This window comes from Theropithecus gelada, chromosome 16 (assembly GCF_003255815.1).
Source record: "Theropithecus gelada isolate Dixy chromosome 16, Tgel_1.0, whole genome shotgun sequence".
Classification (NCBI taxonomy): Eukaryota; Metazoa; Chordata; class Mammalia; order Primates; family Cercopithecidae; genus Theropithecus; species Theropithecus gelada.
Window position 1 is genome coordinate 61,151,371 of NC_037684.1, and position 17,889 is coordinate 61,169,259.

Genomic DNA, 17,889 nt, shown 5'->3' on the forward strand with positions numbered 1-17,889 from the left:
GCCCTGGAGTTTGAGACCAACCTGGTCCACATAATGAGACTGCATATGTAAAAAAATTTTTAAAATTAGCTAGGTATTGTGGTCCGTACCTGTGATCACAACTGCTCAGGAGGCTGAGGTGGGAGGATCATTTGAGCCCAGGAGGTCAAGGCTGCAGTGAATTGTGATCATGCCACTGCACTCTAGCCTAGGCAGCAGAGCGAGACTCTGTTTCAAGATGATGATAATAATCAACTGGGTGCGGTGGCTCACACCTGTAATCCCAGCACTTTGGGAGGCCAAGGCGGGCGGATCACGAGGTCAGGAGATCAAGACCATCCTGGCCAACATGGTGAAACCCCATCTCTACTAAAAATACAGAAAATTAGCCGGGCGTGGTGGCGGGCGCCTGTAGTCCCGGCTGCTTGGGAGGCTGAGGCGGAAGAATGGCGTGAACCCGGGAGGCAGAGCTTGCAGTGAACCCAGATCGTGCCACTACATGCCAGCCTGGGCAACAGAGCGAACTCTGTCTCAAGATAGATAGATAGGGCCGGGCGCGGTGGCTCAAGCCTGTAATCCCAGCACTTTGGGAGGCCGAGACGGGCGGATCACAAGGTCAGGAGATCGAGACCATCCTGGCTGACACGTGAAACCCCGTCTCTACTAAAAAAATACAAAAAACTAGCCGGGCGAGGTGGCGGGCGCCTGTAGTCCCAGCTACTCGGGAGGCTGAGGCAGGAGAATGGCGTGAACCCGGGAGGCGGAGCTTGCAGTGAGCTGAGATCCGGCCACTGCACTCCAGCCTGGGCGACAGAGCAAGACTCCGTCTAAAAAAAAAAAAAAAAAAAAAATAGATGGATGGATGGATGGATGGATGGATGGATGGATGGATGGATGGATAGATAGATAGATAGATAGATGGATGGATAGATAATAAACACTACAGAAGGTGCTCTTAGGATTTTTGTTTGTTTGTTTGTTTTGTTTTGTTTTTTGCCAAGGTCTTGCTCTGTCATCCAGGCTGGAGTGCAGTGGCATGACCACAACTCACTGGAGGTTCAACCTCCTCCTAGGCTCAAGTGGTCCTCCTATCTCAGTCTCCTGAGTGGCTCATACCTGTAATCTCAGGGTTACAGGTATGAGCCACCGTGTCCTGCATCTTAGGATTTTTAAAAATGCGTTAAAAAAATAGATACATGGTCAGGTACAGTGGCTCACGCTTGTAATCCCACTTTGAGAGGCTGAGGCAGGAGGATCACTTGAGCCCAGGAGTTTGAGACCAGCCTGGGCAACATAGTGAGACCCAGCTCTAAAAAATACTAATAATTAAAATTTTAAAAAATTGGGCCAGGTGCAGTGGCTCACGCCTATAATCCCAGCACTTTGGGGGGCTAAGGTGGGTGGATCACCTGAGGTTAGGAGTTTGAGGCCAGCCTGGCCAACATGGCAAAACCCCATCTCGACTAAAATTACAAAAATTAGCCAGGTATGGTGGTCACAGCTAGTTGCGAGGCTGGTAATCACAGCTACTCTTGAGGCTGAGGCAGGAGAATCGCTTTAATCTGGAAGGCAGAGTTGGCAGTGAGCCGAGATGGCACCATTGCACTCCAGCCTGGGTGACAGTGAGACTCTGTCTCCAAAAAAGAAAAAAGTAATTGATACATAATTATACATATTGATGGAATATGTGATGTTTTGATACATGCATACTATGTATAATGATTAAGTCAGCGTAATTTGGCTATCCATTACCTCAAACACTTATTTGATTTTGTTGAGAACATTCCATACCTTCTAGCTCTTGTTTTTAATTTTTAATTTTTATTTTATCTTTAGACAGAGTCTTGCTCTGTTGCTCAGGCTGGAGTGCAATGGCATGATCTCGGCTCACTGCAACCTCCATCTTCCAGGTTCAGGTGATTCTTCTGCCTCAGCCTCCCAAGTAGCTGGAACTACAGGCATGCGCCACCACGCCCAGCTACTTTTTGTATTTTTAGTAGAGATGGGGTTTCACCCAATTGGCCAGGCTGGTCTCAAACTCCTGACCTCAGGTGATCCACCCTCGACCTCCAAAAGTGCTGGGATTACAGGCGTGAGTCACCACGCCCGACCCTCCTCTAGCTTTTTTTAAATTTACAATAAAGTATTTATAACTGTGGTTACCCTACTGTGCTGTCAAACACTAGAACCTTCTAGTGTTCCTTCTATCCACCTGTATTTCTGAATCCATTAACCAGCCTGTCTTCATCCCCCTGCCCTTCTCAGCTTCTGGCAACCCCCGTTCTGCTGTCCACCTCCTTGAGACCAGCTCTTTCTAGTCCCCACATATGAGAGAGTGCATGTAATGTTTGTCTTTCTGTGCCTGGTGTATTTCCCTTAACAGAATATCCTCTGGGCTCATCCATGTTGCTGCAGGTGAACCGATTTCATTACTTTTTATGGCCGAATAACTTTCCATCCATATTCCATAGAACATTCCATATAGATATGCAATATTTTCTGTATGCATTAATTTAACTCTATATCTTGGCTGTTATGACTAGTGCTACAATAAATATAGGAGTTTAGATGTCTCTTCCATGTACTGATTTCTTGTTTTTTTTTTTTTTTTTCTTTTTTTTTGAGACAGGGTCTCACTCTGTTGCCCAGGTTGGAGTGCAGTGGCATGATCATGACTGACTGCATGCAGCCTGAACCTCCTGGGCTCAAGCAGTCCTCCCACCTCAGCCTCCTAAGAGCTGGTAGCACAGGTGCACACTGCCACACCTGGCTAATTATTTATTTATTTATTGAGACAGAGTCTCGCTCTGTCGCCCAGGCTGGAGTGCAGTGGCGCGATCTCGGCTCACTGCAAGCTCTGCCTCCCGGGTTCATGCCGTTCTCCTGCCTCAGCCTCCCAAGTAGCTGGGACTACAGGCGCCTGCCACCACACCTGGCTAATCTTTTTGTATTTTTAGTAGAGACGGGGTTTCACCATGTTAGCCAGGATGGTCCCAATCTCCTGACCTCGTGATCCGCCTGCCTTGGCCTCCCAAAGTGCTGGGATTACAGGTGTGAGCCACCACTCCCGGCCTAATTTTTTAATTTTTAAATTGTTATTTATTTATTTTTGAGGCAGGGTTTAACTCCTATCACCCAGGCTGGAGTGCAGTGGCACGATCTCGGCTCACTGTAACTTCCACCTCCAGGGTCAACCAATTGTGCCTCAGCCTCCCAAGTAATTGGGACTATAGGTGCATACCACCACGTCCAGCTAATTTTTTGTACTTTTTGTAGAGACAGGGTCTCGCCATGTTGCTCAGGGTGGTCTCTAACTCCTGAACTCAAGTAATCCTCCTGCCTCTTTCTCCCACAGTGCTCACATTACAGGTGTGGGCCACTGTACCTGACAATTTTTTCTCTTTTGGATATATACCCAGCAGTGGCATTTCCTAATCTTATGATAGTTCTATTTTCAGTTTTTTGAGGAACCTGCATGCTGTTGTCCATAAAGGCTGTACGAATTTAGATTCCCACCAACAGTGTAAGAGTTCCCCTTTCTCTATATCCTTGGCAGCATCTCTTTTTTTTTTTTGTCTTTTAAAAATTATTTTATTTGTATTTATTCATTTTTATTTTGTATGTATGTATGTATGTATGTATGTATTTATTTATTTTAATTTATTTTGAGACGGAGTCTCACTCTGTCGCCCAGGCTGGAGTGCAGTGGCTCACTGCAAGCTCCCCCTCCAGGGTTCACACCATTCTCCTGCCTCAGCCTCCTGAGTAGCTGGGATTACAGGCGCCTGCCACCACACCCGGCTAATTTTTTTTTGTAATTTTTAGTAGAGACGGGGTTTCACCGTGTTAGCCAGGATGGTCTCGATCTCCTGACCTCATGATCCGCCCGCCTCGGCCTCCCAAAGTGCTGGGATTACAGGCATGAGCCACCACGCCCGGCCAATTTTTTTTTTTTTTTTAAAGACTATTTTATTTTTTGTAGAGGAGTGGTTTCACTATGTTGCCCAGGCATGTCTTGAACTCCTGGGCTCAAGTGATCTTTCCACCCCAGCCTCCCAAAGTGTTGGGATTACAGTTACAGGTGTGAGCCATTATGCCCAGCCTTTTTGTCTTTTGATAATAACCCTTTAACTGGGGTGAGATGCTATCTCATTGGGTTTTGATTTGCATTTCTCCTATTACTAGTGATATTGAAGGATTATTATTTTTAATAACAGGTTTATTGAAATATAATTTACATACCATAAAGTTTACCCTTTAAAAATATTTTAGGCCAAGTGTGGTGGCTCATGCTTGTAATGCCAGCACTTTGGGAGGCCAAGGCGGGCAGATCACTTGAACTCAGGAGTTCAAGACCAGTTTGGGCAACATAGTGAAACCCCATCTCTACAAAAAATATAAAAATTAGCCAGGTATGGTGGTGTGCACCTGTAGTCCCAGCTACTTGGGAGTTTGAGGCAGGAGGATTGCTTGAGCTCAGGAGGCGGAGGTTGCAGTGAGCTGAGATCACACCACTGCACTCCAACCTCAGCAACAAAGTGAGACCCTGTCTCAAGAAACAAACCAACAAAACTTAAAATAAAATATTTTAAAGTGGTTTTTGGTATACTTACAGACTTATGCAACCATCTTCACTATCTAATTTCAGAACCTTTTCATTATCCCCAAATGAAACCCAGTATGCATTAGCAGTCATTACCCATTTTCCCCTTCCTCCCAGCCCCTGGCAACCACTAATCTACTTTTCATTTTTTTGGATTTGCCTATTCTGGACATTACAAATAAATGTAGCCACATAATATGTGGCCTTTTGTGACTAGCTTCTTTCATTAAACATAATGTTTTCAAGGTTCATCCATGTTGCAACATCTAGCAGTAGTTTATTCCCTTTTTTTTTTTAATTTTTTTTTTTTTTTTTTAGAGGCAAAGTCTCACTCACTCTGTCACCCAGGCTGGGGTGCAGTGGTGCTATCATAGGTCACTCCTGCCTTCAGCTCCTGGGCCCGAGGGATCCTTCCACCTCAGCCTCCCATGTAGCTGGGACTACAGGTGCATGCCACCATGCCTCACTAATTTTAAAAATTTTTTTGTAGAGATGGGGTCTTATTATCTTGCCAAGGTTGGTCTCAAACCTGCCAAGCAATCTCAAACCACTGGACCTCAAGTGATCCTCCCACCTCAGCCTCCCAAAGCGCTGGGGTTATAGGCATGAGCCACCACACCTGGTCGTCATTTCTTTTTATTACCAATATAATTCTATTATATAGATATACCACATGTATCTATTCATCAGTTGATGGATATTTGGGTTGTTTCTACTTTTTGGTTATTAATAATCCTGCTGTGGGCATCCATCTACATATTTTTGTATGGATATATGTTTTCACTTTTCTTGAGTATCTACCTAGAAGTGAAATGGCTGGGTGATACGATAACTCATTGTTTAACATTTGAGGAACTGTCAAACTGTTTTCCAAAGTGGCTGTACCATTCTACATTCCCAGCAGCAGTGTATGACAGTTTCAGCTTCTCCAATGCCCTCTTCAACGCCTTTGACTGTCCATCCTTTTCTAGATGGGGTAGGGAGGCAATCTCACTGTTGCTTAGGCTGGAGTACAGTGGCATGGTCATAGCTCAGTGCAGCCTCGAATTCTGGATTTACAGGATCCTCCTGCCTCAGCCTCCTGGGGAAATACAATTCAAAACCACAATGAGATACCACTTCATACCTAGTAGGATGACTCCAGTCAAAAGAATGGACAGGCTGGGCGCGGTGGCTCACTCCTGTAATCCCAGCACTTTGGGAGGCCGAGGTGGGTGGATCACTTGAGGTCAGGAGTTCGAGACTGGTGAAATCCTGTCTCTACTAAAATACCAAAAAATCAGCCAAGTGTGATGGCGGGCACCTGTAATTCCAGCTATTCAGGAGACTGAGGCAAGAGAATCACTTGAACCCAGGAGGTGGAGGTTGCAGTGAGCTCAGATCACACTACTGCACTCTAGCCTGGGCAACAGAATGAGACTAAGTCTAAAAAAAAAAAAAGAATGGACAGTCAGGCATGGTGCCTCACCCCTGTAATCCCAGCAGTTTGAGAGTCCAAGGCAGGTGGATCTGTTTAGCTCAGGATTCGAGACCAGCCTGGGCGACATGGTGAAACCCCATCTCCATAAAAAATACAAAAATTGGGCGCAGTGGCTCACGCCTGTAATCCCAGCACTTCGCGAGGCCGAGGCGGGTGGGTCACAAGGTCAGGACTTTGAGACCAGTTTGACCAACATGGTGAAACCCCGTCTCTACTAAAAATACAAAAATTAGCCAGGTGTGGTGGTGCGTGTCTGTAATCCCAGCTACTCGGAAGGCTGAAGCAGGAGAATCGCTTGAACCCGGGAGGTGGAGGTTGCAGTGAGCCAAGATCATGCCACTGCACTCCAGCCTGGGTGACAGAGAGAGACTCTGTCTCAAAATCAAAAGAAAAATCAACTCCTCAAACATCCACCCTTTTTGGCTTCTTCCCTTCCATAATCATGAACGATCTTCCCTATTTTGAAAACCGTATTGTCTGACTTTGCTGCCAGCTCTGTCATCTGATTTCCCCCCTTCCTCTCAAGGTTAGACTTCTCCAGAAAGGGTGCTGCCCTCATTTCCTCAGCACACCCGTCTCCTCCAGCCCCCGCTGTCTGCCCTCTGCTCACACAATGGCAGTTCCCAGTGGTTTCCTAGCTGCTGAGGTCAGTGGGATTTTTTTCAGTGCCCTCTGGCTGCTCTGCCGCATTCGAGGCCATCACTCTCCCCTTATCCCCCCTGCAGCCTCCATGACCATCTCCTCTTCTGGCATCTATTTTGCTGCTCTCATGTGTTGCCTGTGGCCATTCACACTCTCCCTGGATATCTTGTTTGTATCTCCAACTCACACACTCACAAATGTCTGTAAATTGTATTTACAGATCCTTGTTTCTAACTGCCCAATAGAATGTACCTGTGTATCCTTTTTTTTTTTTTTTTTTTTTTTTGAGACTGAGTCTGGCTCTGTCGCCCAGGCTGGAGTGCGGTGGCCAGATCTCAGCTCACTGCAAGCTCCGCCTCCCGGGTTCACGCCATTCTCCTGCCTCAGCCTCCCGAGTAGCTGGGACCACAGGCGCCCGCCACTTCGCCCGGCTAGTTTTTGTATTTTTTAGTAGAGACGGGGTTTCACCGTGTTAGCCAGGATGGTCTCGATCTCCTGACCTCGTGATCCACCCGTCTCAGTCTCCCAAAGTGCTGGGATTACAGGCTTGAGCCACCGCGCCCGGCCCCTGTGTATCCTTTAACATCTCCAATCCAACATTCAAACCCAGACTGCTCTCCCACTGTGTCCAGAATTGGTGGGTTCTTGGTCTCACTGACTGTAAGAAGAAGCCGTGGACCCTCGCGGTGAGTGTTATAGTTTTTAAAGATGGTGTGTCCGGAGTTTGTTCCTTTAGATGTTCAGATATGTACGGAGTTTCTTCCTTCTGGTAGGTTCGTGGTCTCGCTGGCTTCAGGAGTGAAGCTGCAGACCTTTGCAGTGAGTGTTACAGCTCATAAAGGCAGTGCAGACCCAAAGAGTGAGCAGCAGCAAGATTTATTGTGAAGAGCGAAAGAACAAAGCTTCCACAGTGTGGAAAGGGGACCTGAGCAGGTTGCCGCTGCTGGCTCCCGCAGCCTGCTTTTATTCCCTTATCCGACCCCACCCGCATCCTGCTGATTGGTCCATTTTGACAGAGTGCTGATTGGTCCATTTTGACAGAGTGCTGATTGGTGCGTTTACGATAACTGAGCTAGACAGAGTGCTGATTGGTGCATTTACAATCCTTTAGCTAGACATAGAGCACTGATTGGTGTGTTTACAAACCTTGAGCTAGACACAGGGTGGTGATTGGTGCGTTTACAATCCCTGAGCTATACACAGAGTGCTGATTGGTGCATCCACAAACCCCGAGCTAGACACAGAGTGCTGATTGGTGCATACACAATCCTCCAGCTAGACATAAAAGTTCTCCAAGTCCCCACCCAAGTCAGGAGCCCAGCTGGCTTCACCTAGTGGATGCTGAGCTGCAGGCGGAGCTGCCCATCAGTCCCGTGCGGCCGCCCACAGTCCTCAGCCCTTGGGCAGTGGATGGTACTGGGCACCGCAGAACAGGGGGCAGCACCCGTCAGGGGAGGCTTGGGCTGTGTGGGAGCCCACGGCGTTGTGGGGGTGAGACTCGGGCATAGCGGGCTGCAGTGCTGGGGGACCTGGCACACCCTCCTCAGTTGCCCGTCCAGGTGCTAAGCCCCTCACTGCCCAGGGCCCATGTTGCCAGCTGGCTGCTCCAAGTGCAGGGTCCACCCAGCCCACACCCACCCGGAACTCGCACTGGCCTGCGAGCTCTGTGCGCAGCCTCAGTTCCCACCCACGACTCTCCCTCCACACCTCCCTGCAAGCAGAGGGAGCCGGCTCCGGCCTCGGTCAGCCCAGAGAGGGGCTCCCACAGTGCAGCCGCGAGCTGAAGGGCTCCTCAAGCGCTCCCAGAGTGGATGCTGAAGCCGAGGAGGTGCTGAGAGGGAGCTAGGGCCGCTAGCACGTTGTCACCACTCTCCCATAGCAACATCTCCAATTCAACATTCAAAGCCAGACCACTCTCCCACAGCACAGCATGGTCTTTGCTGCTCTTTTTCGTTTTCTGTTCTTTTCTCTTTTTTGATAAGGAGTCTCACTCTTTCACCCAGGCTGGAGTGCAGCAGCGCGATCTCGGCTCACTGCAACCTCCGCCTCCTGAGTTCAAGTAATTCTCCTGCCTCAGCCTCCCAAGTAGCTGGGTTTACAGGTGCCCACCACCATACGCAGCTGATTTTTGTATTTTTTTAGTAGAAATGGGGTTTCACAATGTTGGCCAGGCTGGTCTCGAACTCCTGACCTCAGATGATCCACCCTCCTCAGCTTCCCAAAGTGCAGGGATTGCAGGCATGAGCCACCATGCCCAACCCTAAAGTGGACTTTTTACACAATCCAACCCCCTTTTAGCTTGTGGGAGGGAAACAAGGCCTCAAACAGTTAAATACTTGCACAGAGACACACGACTAATGCCAGAGTTGAAAACCCTTCTCCCGTGCTCTTTCTGCCACACCAAGCAGCGTCTCAGTGACTTTCGTGCTTTCGGCTGCTGTTGTGATACATAATCGTAGACTGCCACATTTTCATATTTGAGTACTTGGCCAATCTATACAATTATAAGGTTTTATATTTCTCATGTATCGGTGAGCTCCCTTTTGTGTCTAATTTGGGAGTTATTACATAGTTTGTGCTCAAGAAATACGTAATGGATGAATGAAATGAGATACGATTACGTTACAGGTTTTCTCTGCTTAGGGCTTCGCCCAGTGCAGGGCAAATGGAGGTGCTCACTCAGAAGATATTTAGTGGTTGAATAATAATGGGGCATTGCTAAGTATCAGGCTGAGGTGTTGGGACTCTCTAAGCATTGGGGAGCCCCGCTACCAGTTCTGGGCAGAAGAGTAAAATCAGGAAAGCACCATTTTGGAAGAGTTAAATCAGTGGCAGCAGAAGGAAGACATGGGGAGGCAAGAGCTCCAGGAGGGAGGACATGAGGGATTGGTCTGAGGTGGCGGACAAACCAGGCACATTTTGAAGGGAGAAAGGACGAGGTGGCTGCAACACAGGAAAGGGAGGAGGAGGAGGATTAGGCAGAGACTAGACCGTGGTGGGAAAGGAGTGCTGCTATTGAAACATGGAGCATCTGGGTGGGGAGAGGGTAAGAGATCACAACCAGAGTGTCACGTGCGGGACCCCATCTTGCTTCTCTGAATCACCCTTTCCAGTAGGAGTTTTCAGGAAACCAACTTGAAACCCATTAAATGTCGATATCTGAACCCAGGGTGTCTGACCTCAAATATTCCTTCATCCCTCAGTGCCACCCAAACATGGGGGAAGGAGACAGTTTGGGAGTCAAGGTTACAAAATTAAAATGTACTTACAGTAATTTGAGTTGATGGTGACAGATCATTACAGCTCTAACAGCCCACGGTATTTTCCCTCTTAGATTAGGAGTGTTCAGAAAATTATGACCATAGGTCCTTTTTCCTGTCTCCCGCCATCTCAGAAAGAACTAGTTTGATTCAAGGAAGGACTTCGCAGCAGGCAGTTCAGAGGCCTCAGAGTGGATGGGTTCTTCTGTTGGGCAGCGCTGTGGGGAACTCTGTGGTCTTTGAGCCTCTAGTCTAGAACTGAAGATGGATGAGATGACTTTTTTCAGGTTACTTCCAGCTCTCAGGGTCAGGAAGACCTCTTGTCAGCCGTCCGCACTGCAGTGATAGCACCTCTCTTTCCTGTGGATCCTACTGTGTTTTACACCTATTAAATACTTTTTTAGCTGTGCATGCTGGGTTATGCCTATAATATTAATGTGTTGGGAGGCTGAGGTGGGAGGACTGCTTGAGCCCAGGAGACTGAGGCTGCAGTGAGCTATGATTGTACCACTGCATCCAGCCTGGGTGACAGAGTTAGACCCAGTCTCAAAAGAAAAAAAAAAAAAAGAGCCATCATTCTGCAGGAGGTGCAGGAGTGTGGACAGTACTGGGCTATATGTCTCTTCAGCTTGCAGCTCCACCTCCCAACTTCTTTCTCTCAAAAAAAAAAAAAGTTCTGCCAGGAGGGTGTGGGTGGCCTCCGACAGCAGCTGTGTTACTGAGGCCAGGCCTGCCTGCTCTTGGCCCAGGGGCAGGATGAGCCTCTTTAGCGGCTTTGTTCGAGCCCTTCGGGCCCTCTCCTCCTGGTACTGCTTGGCTCAGAAAAGTAGGAACGGAAAGTTCTCCCCTCTCAGAGGCCCTTTCTCACCATCACCTGCTCACTCCCTCCCTCCAGGTCCCTCTGCTCCCAATTGCTCAAACCCTGGCCTGGAAGCCCTCAGTGTCAGGGGGACTGGGAAGAGGGAAGGACAAAAGGATTGTAGCCCTCAAATTCCTGCTCCCTGCTAGCTTTCCTCATCCCTGCTTTTAAGAAGTAAGATAGGCCAGGCGCAGTGGCTCAAGCCTGTAATCCCAGCACTTTGGGAGGCTGAGACGGGTGGATCATGAGGTCAGGAGATTGAGACCATCCTGGCTAACACGGTGAAACCCATCTCTACTAAAAAATACAAAAAACTAGCCGGGCGAGGTGGCGGACACCTGTAGTTCCAGCTACTCGGGAGGCTGAGGCAGGAGAATGGCGTAAACCCAGGAGGCGGAGCTTGCAGTGAGCTGAGATCTGGCCACTGCACTCCAGCCTGGGCGACAGAGCCAGACTCCGTCTCAAAAAAAAAAAAAAAAAAAAAGATAATAATAATGGTCATTAACTTTTATTGGGCGCACACTCTGGTGCCAGGAACCATCTGAAGCATTTGATGGGCATTTCTCCACTTAAAATGTGAGTACCAACCCCAGAGGCAGGTTCTCGGGCACCCTCATTTTGCAGATGAGGATACAGACGCAGTTTCTCAGTGGATTTGAAATCAGGAACATGTCTTTGAAAAGCTATCTGGGCTCTGACTTCCACGTTCTTTCACTTCTATTTTTTTTTTTTCCCCCCGAGATGGAGTCTTGCTCTGTCGCCCAGGCTGGACTGCAGTGGCATAGTCTCGGCTCACTGCAACCTCCGCCTCCCGGGTTCACGTCATTCTCCTGCCTCAGCCTCCCGAGTAGCTGGGACTACAGGCGCCTGCCACTACGCCCAGCTAATTTTTTGTATTTTTAGTAGAGACGGGGTTTCACCGTGTTAGCCGGGATGGTCTCAATCTCCTGACCTTGTGATCTGCCCGCCTCGGCTTCCCAAAGTGCTGGGATTACAGGCGTGAGCCACCGCGCCCGGCCACTCACTTCTTCCAACTTTTCCCATAGAACGTTTACTCTGAACCAATCCAGGGAAAGGGCAACCAGCCACCAGGGTTCCCACTGCGTGCCCTCGTGATATACTGGTGTTCACTCTCATATCTTGACTGGATACCACTTTCCCCCTCTCTAGCTCTGTAATCCTTTTCTAAAGTGCTGACGCAGTATTCTTCTGTCTCCCTCCTGTCCCCTGCCCCTAGGACCCTGCTGGGATCTTTGAGCTTGTGGAGGTGGTCGGCAATGGAACCTACGGACAGGTGTACAAGGTGAGACGAATGGTGTGGAAGTGTGACCTCCACATCTGCAGGGCACTCTTGGGAGGAGTGGAAGGAAGTAGATTCCTGGTCTGCAGGTCTGAGGGGGGCTATGGGAGATGTCAGAGGCCCTGGAAGGGTAGAGAGGGGAGAGGAAAGAGCACCCAGGAGGAGGCACTGTTGATGCCTCTCCCTGCCTGAGTGCAGAGCCAGTCCCGGACGTGGTGGGAACAGGCCGGAAGCCAGGAAGGGTGGCTTGCAGCAGTGAGAGCAGGCGGAAGGGCATACGGCCTTGTGTGTCAGAACTCTCCTGGGATTCAGAGAGCGCTAAGGCCAGAGGTGTGGGTTTGGCCTCTCCCCAGACCACAGAGACCCAGGACTTTGAGGTAGTGGGACCTAATGGGTGGCCTTCTGCAGAGGGGAAGTGGCCTCTGCTCCCACAGCTGGCCTGCTGGAGCCAGAGCTCAGGCTTTCTGCTTCTGAGCTGCCTCTGTCCCTGACAGAAGTGGCATGTTCTCAGCCACCGATGGTAGCTTTTAGGTTGGCCAGCCCAGCCCTCCCGTGTGGCCTGACCACTGCTCACATTTGCATGTGGGGAGCCGCTGCAGCGGGGAGTGAGGATGCTCAGGGTGAATGCTGCCTCTTACTGGAGCCCCCTGGGACCCGTGGCTTTTTCATCTCCAGACAGAGTGCTTGATACTGCCACAAGTCTCTTCTGCATCTCTAGCCCCGTGTTTCCTGTGTCACTGAGACCACCTGCCCTTCTCTTACTCTCCTTCTCTTGCAAACTTTGGGGAAACAGGCACCCCACCCGCAATCTCTTGCCTTGTTGTTGCCATGGGAATAGTGGTGCCATGTGCTTCTGCGTCTCTGGACTTGGGGTCTTGAATGGCTAAGGTTAAAAATAACCCGTGGGCTGGCAAAGCCAATCCATCCCCACGAGGGGCCGCCTTCCTCCACTCCGCTCCTCCCCAGGAAGCCTTTGGGCTTTCCTCTCCAAGCCTTAGATGCTCCCACTAGGAATTTCAGAAGGATGTTGGGGGAGGAGGTCAATGACTGGGACACACTCGAAGAGGAAGTTTTTTCCCGCTCGGACTGGTGACGGTGGCGGGAGCATTAGCCAACCAGTCGGCTGGCCCCTCTGTGTTTCTCTAAGTTCCCTAAAATCTCAGCTCTGTCTCTGCTCTTTCCCTATCGACAAGAATAAAAAGCTGTGTGGGTGAAGTTGATTCTAGGAGAGGCCTCCTGTCCAGAGTTGGTGAGTCAGGCAAGCACCCCAACATTTTGTCTTGCTTAGGAGAAGAGGGTGAGGCAAAGCCCCTCCCTCCCCAGCCTCCTCCTCCTCCTCCCTCCATCCTGCATTAGGATGGAGAAGTATCTTTCCCGCCCTGCTCTGACTTTCAGACTGTAAAGTCCAAGCCAGAGAGGCTGGAACAGAACATAAGTGTTTCTGACTCATCTGTCTTGAGTTTTTCTGGGAGGAGACCCTTCACCTTTATTGAGCCTGTAACTTGGAAGTCCACTGTAGGTGGTTTTTCTGTTGACCATGATGGCTCAGGAGCGCTCTGCCTCTGTCCACTCCCATGAGCAGCACGTTCACTGAGGTGTGTAGCCACAATGAGGGGTACTTTATTTTTATTTATTTATTTATTTATTTTTGAGACAGAGTCTCGCTTTGTCCCCCAGGCTGGAGTGCAGTGGCCTGGTCTTGGCTTGCCTCCCAGGTTCAAGCGATTCTGCCTCAGCCTCCTGAGTAGCTGGGACTACAGGCGCCCGCCACCACACCTGGATCATTTTTGTATTTTTAGTAGAGATGGGGTTTCTCCATGTTGGCCAGGCTGGTCTCGAACTCCTGGTCTCAAGTGATCCGCCTGCTTCGGCCTCCCAAAGTGTTGGGATTACAGGCATGAGCCACGGCGCCCAGCCAAGGGGCACTTTGTAAGACAGAAAACAGTCAAAAGCTGTGTCTCCCAGAGTCAAGCCCTCAGAACGTTCCGCTCTCTGAGCATAGACTCAGATCCCTCTGTCCTGCAGGGTCGGCATGTCAAGACTGGGCAGCTGGCTGCCATCAAGGTCATGGATGTCACCGAGGTAGGGAGTGGAGCTGGGCAGTGGGAGGGTTGGACCACCGAGAAGGGAGTGTGGGGGGAGTCTCAGGGCTCAGCTCCTCCCATTTGCCTAGGATGAGGAAGAAGAGATCAAACAGGAGATCAACATGCTGAAAAAATACTCTCACCACCGCAACATTGCCACCTACTATGGAGCCTTCATCAAGAAGAGCCCCCCGGGAAACGATGACCAGCTCTGGGTGAGAAACGCCCCCCTGCCTGCCCTCCCCGCACCCCGTGTCTCTGGGCCGTTCACTAGGACTCGGTATCAGCGCCCAGCATCTGTCCTCGCCAGCTACCCTCCCTCCGGTCTACCCAGCCTCCCCTGTCCCTGGACCCAGAGGAGCCTCCTGCCTCATGGATGGCCCCGCACTCCAGCCCCCATGAATTGCAGCCTCTCATTCTTTAAGTGTTTTGTGGGGAGGGGTCCTGGCGTTTGCCCCAACCCTTCCTCTAACCAGTATCTCACACTGTGTGATCGGCTCTTAATAAGCAAATATAATCCTGGCAAAGGCTAGAGAGACCGTGGGGAGGCCGTCCATCAGTTTTCCTGCCTTTGAGCACAGCTCCTGGGAAAGCAACAGAACCAAAATATTTGTGGGAGATAACAGAGCACCCCACATGCTACAGTGCACCCAGCCCTTCTGGGTCACCATTCAAACCAGAGCCTGCTGCGGAGCTTGGGGCCTCCCCCAGATTCCTCCTGCCTGGCCCAGAACATTCCTAAGAGTCATTCCCCTCCCTAGCCTGGGCACTGGTGCTGACATGTTCCCCCAGCCTCACCCTTTGTGGTACTGAGCCCAGTCCCTGAGGATGGAGCAGCAGGGAGTGTGGCAATGGCTGTCGGGAATTTTGGCACCGACGCCAGGTCTCCCCTCCCAGCAGCCATTCAGACGACAAGCACTTACTAAGCACTTCTGTATAGACGAGCATGAGCCATGGTCCTGGCCTCCAAGGCCCTTTGGCTTTTTGGGAACACACACACTCATGCACACAAAGAAAGGGAGAAAGGTGACAGGGAGGTATACGTGCCAGGTGTGTGTGGTGATGGTGTCTGGCTAGAGGCATTAGTGGCCGGGCGCCCCCTTCTGGACCTGTTGGGCACAGGTCCTCCCCTCCTCTCACTGTGCTCTGCTCTCCAAGGAGTAGGCACATGCAAATTACTTCTATTGCATATGCAAATATATGTGTCCATCCAACCTTTTCCTGCATTGGGTGTGGCTTTTAGTGAAAACTTGGACAAGCATGCTGATTCCCAGGAAGCCTGGTTGGAGCCATCTTCTCTGCCTCCGGGTCTCAGCTGCTCTCCCTGGGAGGTGCAGACCCAGAGCCCTCCTCATCTCCTGGCCTTGTTACTCTTTGTTCTGGAGGAGTTTCTCTCAGGGTCTTCCCAGGTTCCCTGCTGCAGCTGTCTGGATAGACCCTACGCACTCTTTCTGTCTCTAGCAGACCTGGAGAATCACTGATTCTTAGTCCCTTTTCTGCTTCTAAGTCAGGGACTGGCAAACTTTTTCTGTGAAGGGCCAGACAGTAAATATTTTAGGCTTTGCGGGTCATATTTGCTGTCCCAGCTGCTCAGTTCTGTTGTTGTACCACAAAAGCAGCAATAGACAGTGCGTAAACGAATGAGCATGGCTATGCCCCCAACACCTTCACTGAGGTCACTCACATTTGAATGTTTTTTCACTTTCACGTATCATAAAATATGATTCCTTTTTTTGTTTTTTCCCGCAACCATTTAACAATGTAAAAACCAGGCCGGACGCAGTGGCTCAAGCCTGTAATCCCAGCACTTTGGGAGGCTGAGGTGGGTGGATCATGCGAGGTCAGGAGTTCAAGACCAGCCTGGTCAACACAGTGAAACCGTCTCTACTAAAAATACAAAAATTAACCGGGGTGTGGTGGCAGGCGCCTGTGGTTCCAGCTACTTGGGAGGCTGAGGCAGGAGAATCGCTTGAACCTGGGAGGCAGAGGTTGCAGCGAGCCGACATTGCGCCACTGCACTCCACTCTGGACGACAGAGTAAGACTCTGTCTCAAGGAAAAAAAAAAAAAAGGGTAAAAACCATTCTTGACTTGCTGACCGTACAGAAGCAGGCCTTGGTCCAGCCCCTGATCCAAAGCAGTAGTTCTTTTTTTTTTTTTTTTTTTTTTTTGGAGACAGACCCTCGCTCTGTCGCCCAGGCTGGAGTGCAGTGGCGTGATCTCAGCTCACTGCAACCTCTGCCTCCCAGGTTTAAGCGATTCTCCTGCCTCAGCCTCCTGAGTAGCTGGGATTACAGGCACCCACCACCATGCCTGGCTAATTTTTTGTATTTTTAGTAGAGATGGGGTTTCACCGTGTTAGCCAGGATGGTCTCGAACTCCTGATCTCGTGATCCACCTGCCTTAGCCTCCCAAAGTATTGGGATTACAGGCGTGAGTCCCCGCACCCGGCCGTAAAGCAGTAGTTCTTTTTTTTTTTTTTTTTTTGAGACAGAGTCTCGCTTAGTTGCCCAGGCTGGAGTGCAGTGGCGCGATCTCGGCTCACTGCAAGCTCCGCCTCCCGGGTTCACGCCATTCTCCTGCCTCAGCCTCCCGAGTAGTTGGGACTACAGGCGCCCGCCGCCTCACCCGGCTAATTTTTTGCATTTTTAGTAGAGACGGGGTTTCACCGTGTTAGCCAGGATGGTCTCAATCTCCTGACCTCGTGATCCGCCCTCCTCGGCCTCCCAAAGTGCTGGGATTACAGGCGTGAGCCACCGCGCCCGGCCAAAGCAGTAGTTCTTAACCGCTTTAGGGTTTGGAATCCCAGTGAGAATCTGATGAAAGTACTAGACCCTTCCTCAAGGAAAACGCATATACCTGCATCATTTTGTCTACAGTTTCAGGGATTCATTGGACTCCTACCCTGATCCCAGCCCCACCTGCCAGTTCTGTATTCCTTCTCTCTCTCTTTTTTTTTTTTCTTTTTTTGAGACGGAGTCTTGCTCACCATGTTGGCCAGGCTAGTCTTGAACTCCTGACCTCAGGTGATCTGCCTGCCTCAGCCTCCCAAAGTGCTGGGATGACAGGCGTGAGCCACCGCACCCAGCCTTTTTCCCTCTCTCTCGACTTCAGGAAGTCCTGTGGCCTTTGTGAGGTTTCTGTGGTCCTTGCTTTCCAGCTCATACCAGTTCTAGCCCCAAGGTCTCTGGTCCTTCTCCAGGAGTCTAGCAGGGGATTGGGGCAGGGTTTGGGGGGCTTGTCTGACTGATACTTTTCCTTTCCGTACCTTCCTGGGATCCTAGCTGGTGATGGAGTTCTGTGGTGCTGGTTCAGTGACTGACCTGGTAAAGAACACGAAAGGAAACGCCCTGAAGGAGGACTGTATCGCCTACATCTGCAGGGAGATCCTCAGGGTGAGCTCCAGGCCCCCTCCCCTTGTCTTCTCCTCCTCTGCTACCCTGGTTGGAGCTTCTTCATGAGCAAAGATCCTCCCTGCACTGGGAGGAGACATAGCTACCCCCTTTCGGGAGCAGCAGGCCTGATGCGGGTGGGATGTGGAAGCAGGGTCCCAGCCTTGGGAAGTCTCAGGCTGCTGGAGGAGACAGGCTCCTCTGTTTCCAAGCTCTGCCACTTCTCCACCTGTAACCCTGCAACTTTAGGAATTCACCTGGAGCCACCAGTCTGAGGAAGCTCTCCAGGAC

The 17,889-nt window shown here is 50.4% G+C and overlaps 1 protein-coding gene and 1 pseudogene across 7 annotated transcripts in view; one reads left to right on the plus strand and one right to left on the minus strand.

Annotated features, from left to right (window-relative positions):
• Positions 1 to 8,210, minus strand: part of LOC112609214 — a 44,781-nt pseudogene extending 36,571 nt beyond the window's left edge.
• MINK1 (misshapen like kinase 1) overlaps positions 1 to 17,889 on the plus strand; it is a 69,277-nt gene that overhangs the window by 38,051 nt on the left and 13,337 nt on the right. For all 7 annotated transcript variants that reach the window (XM_025362025.1, XM_025362020.1, XM_025362019.1 and 4 more), the window contains 4 exons: positions 12,061 to 12,126; positions 14,149 to 14,205; positions 14,297 to 14,422; positions 17,491 to 17,601. In XM_025362025.1, coding sequence (XP_025217810.1) covers positions 14,191 to 14,205; positions 14,297 to 14,422; positions 17,491 to 17,601 — 252 coding nt within the window. In that variant the 5' untranslated portion in view covers positions 12,061 to 12,126; positions 14,149 to 14,190. The remainder of the gene's footprint in view (positions 1 to 12,060; positions 12,127 to 14,148; positions 14,206 to 14,296; positions 14,423 to 17,490; positions 17,602 to 17,889) is intronic.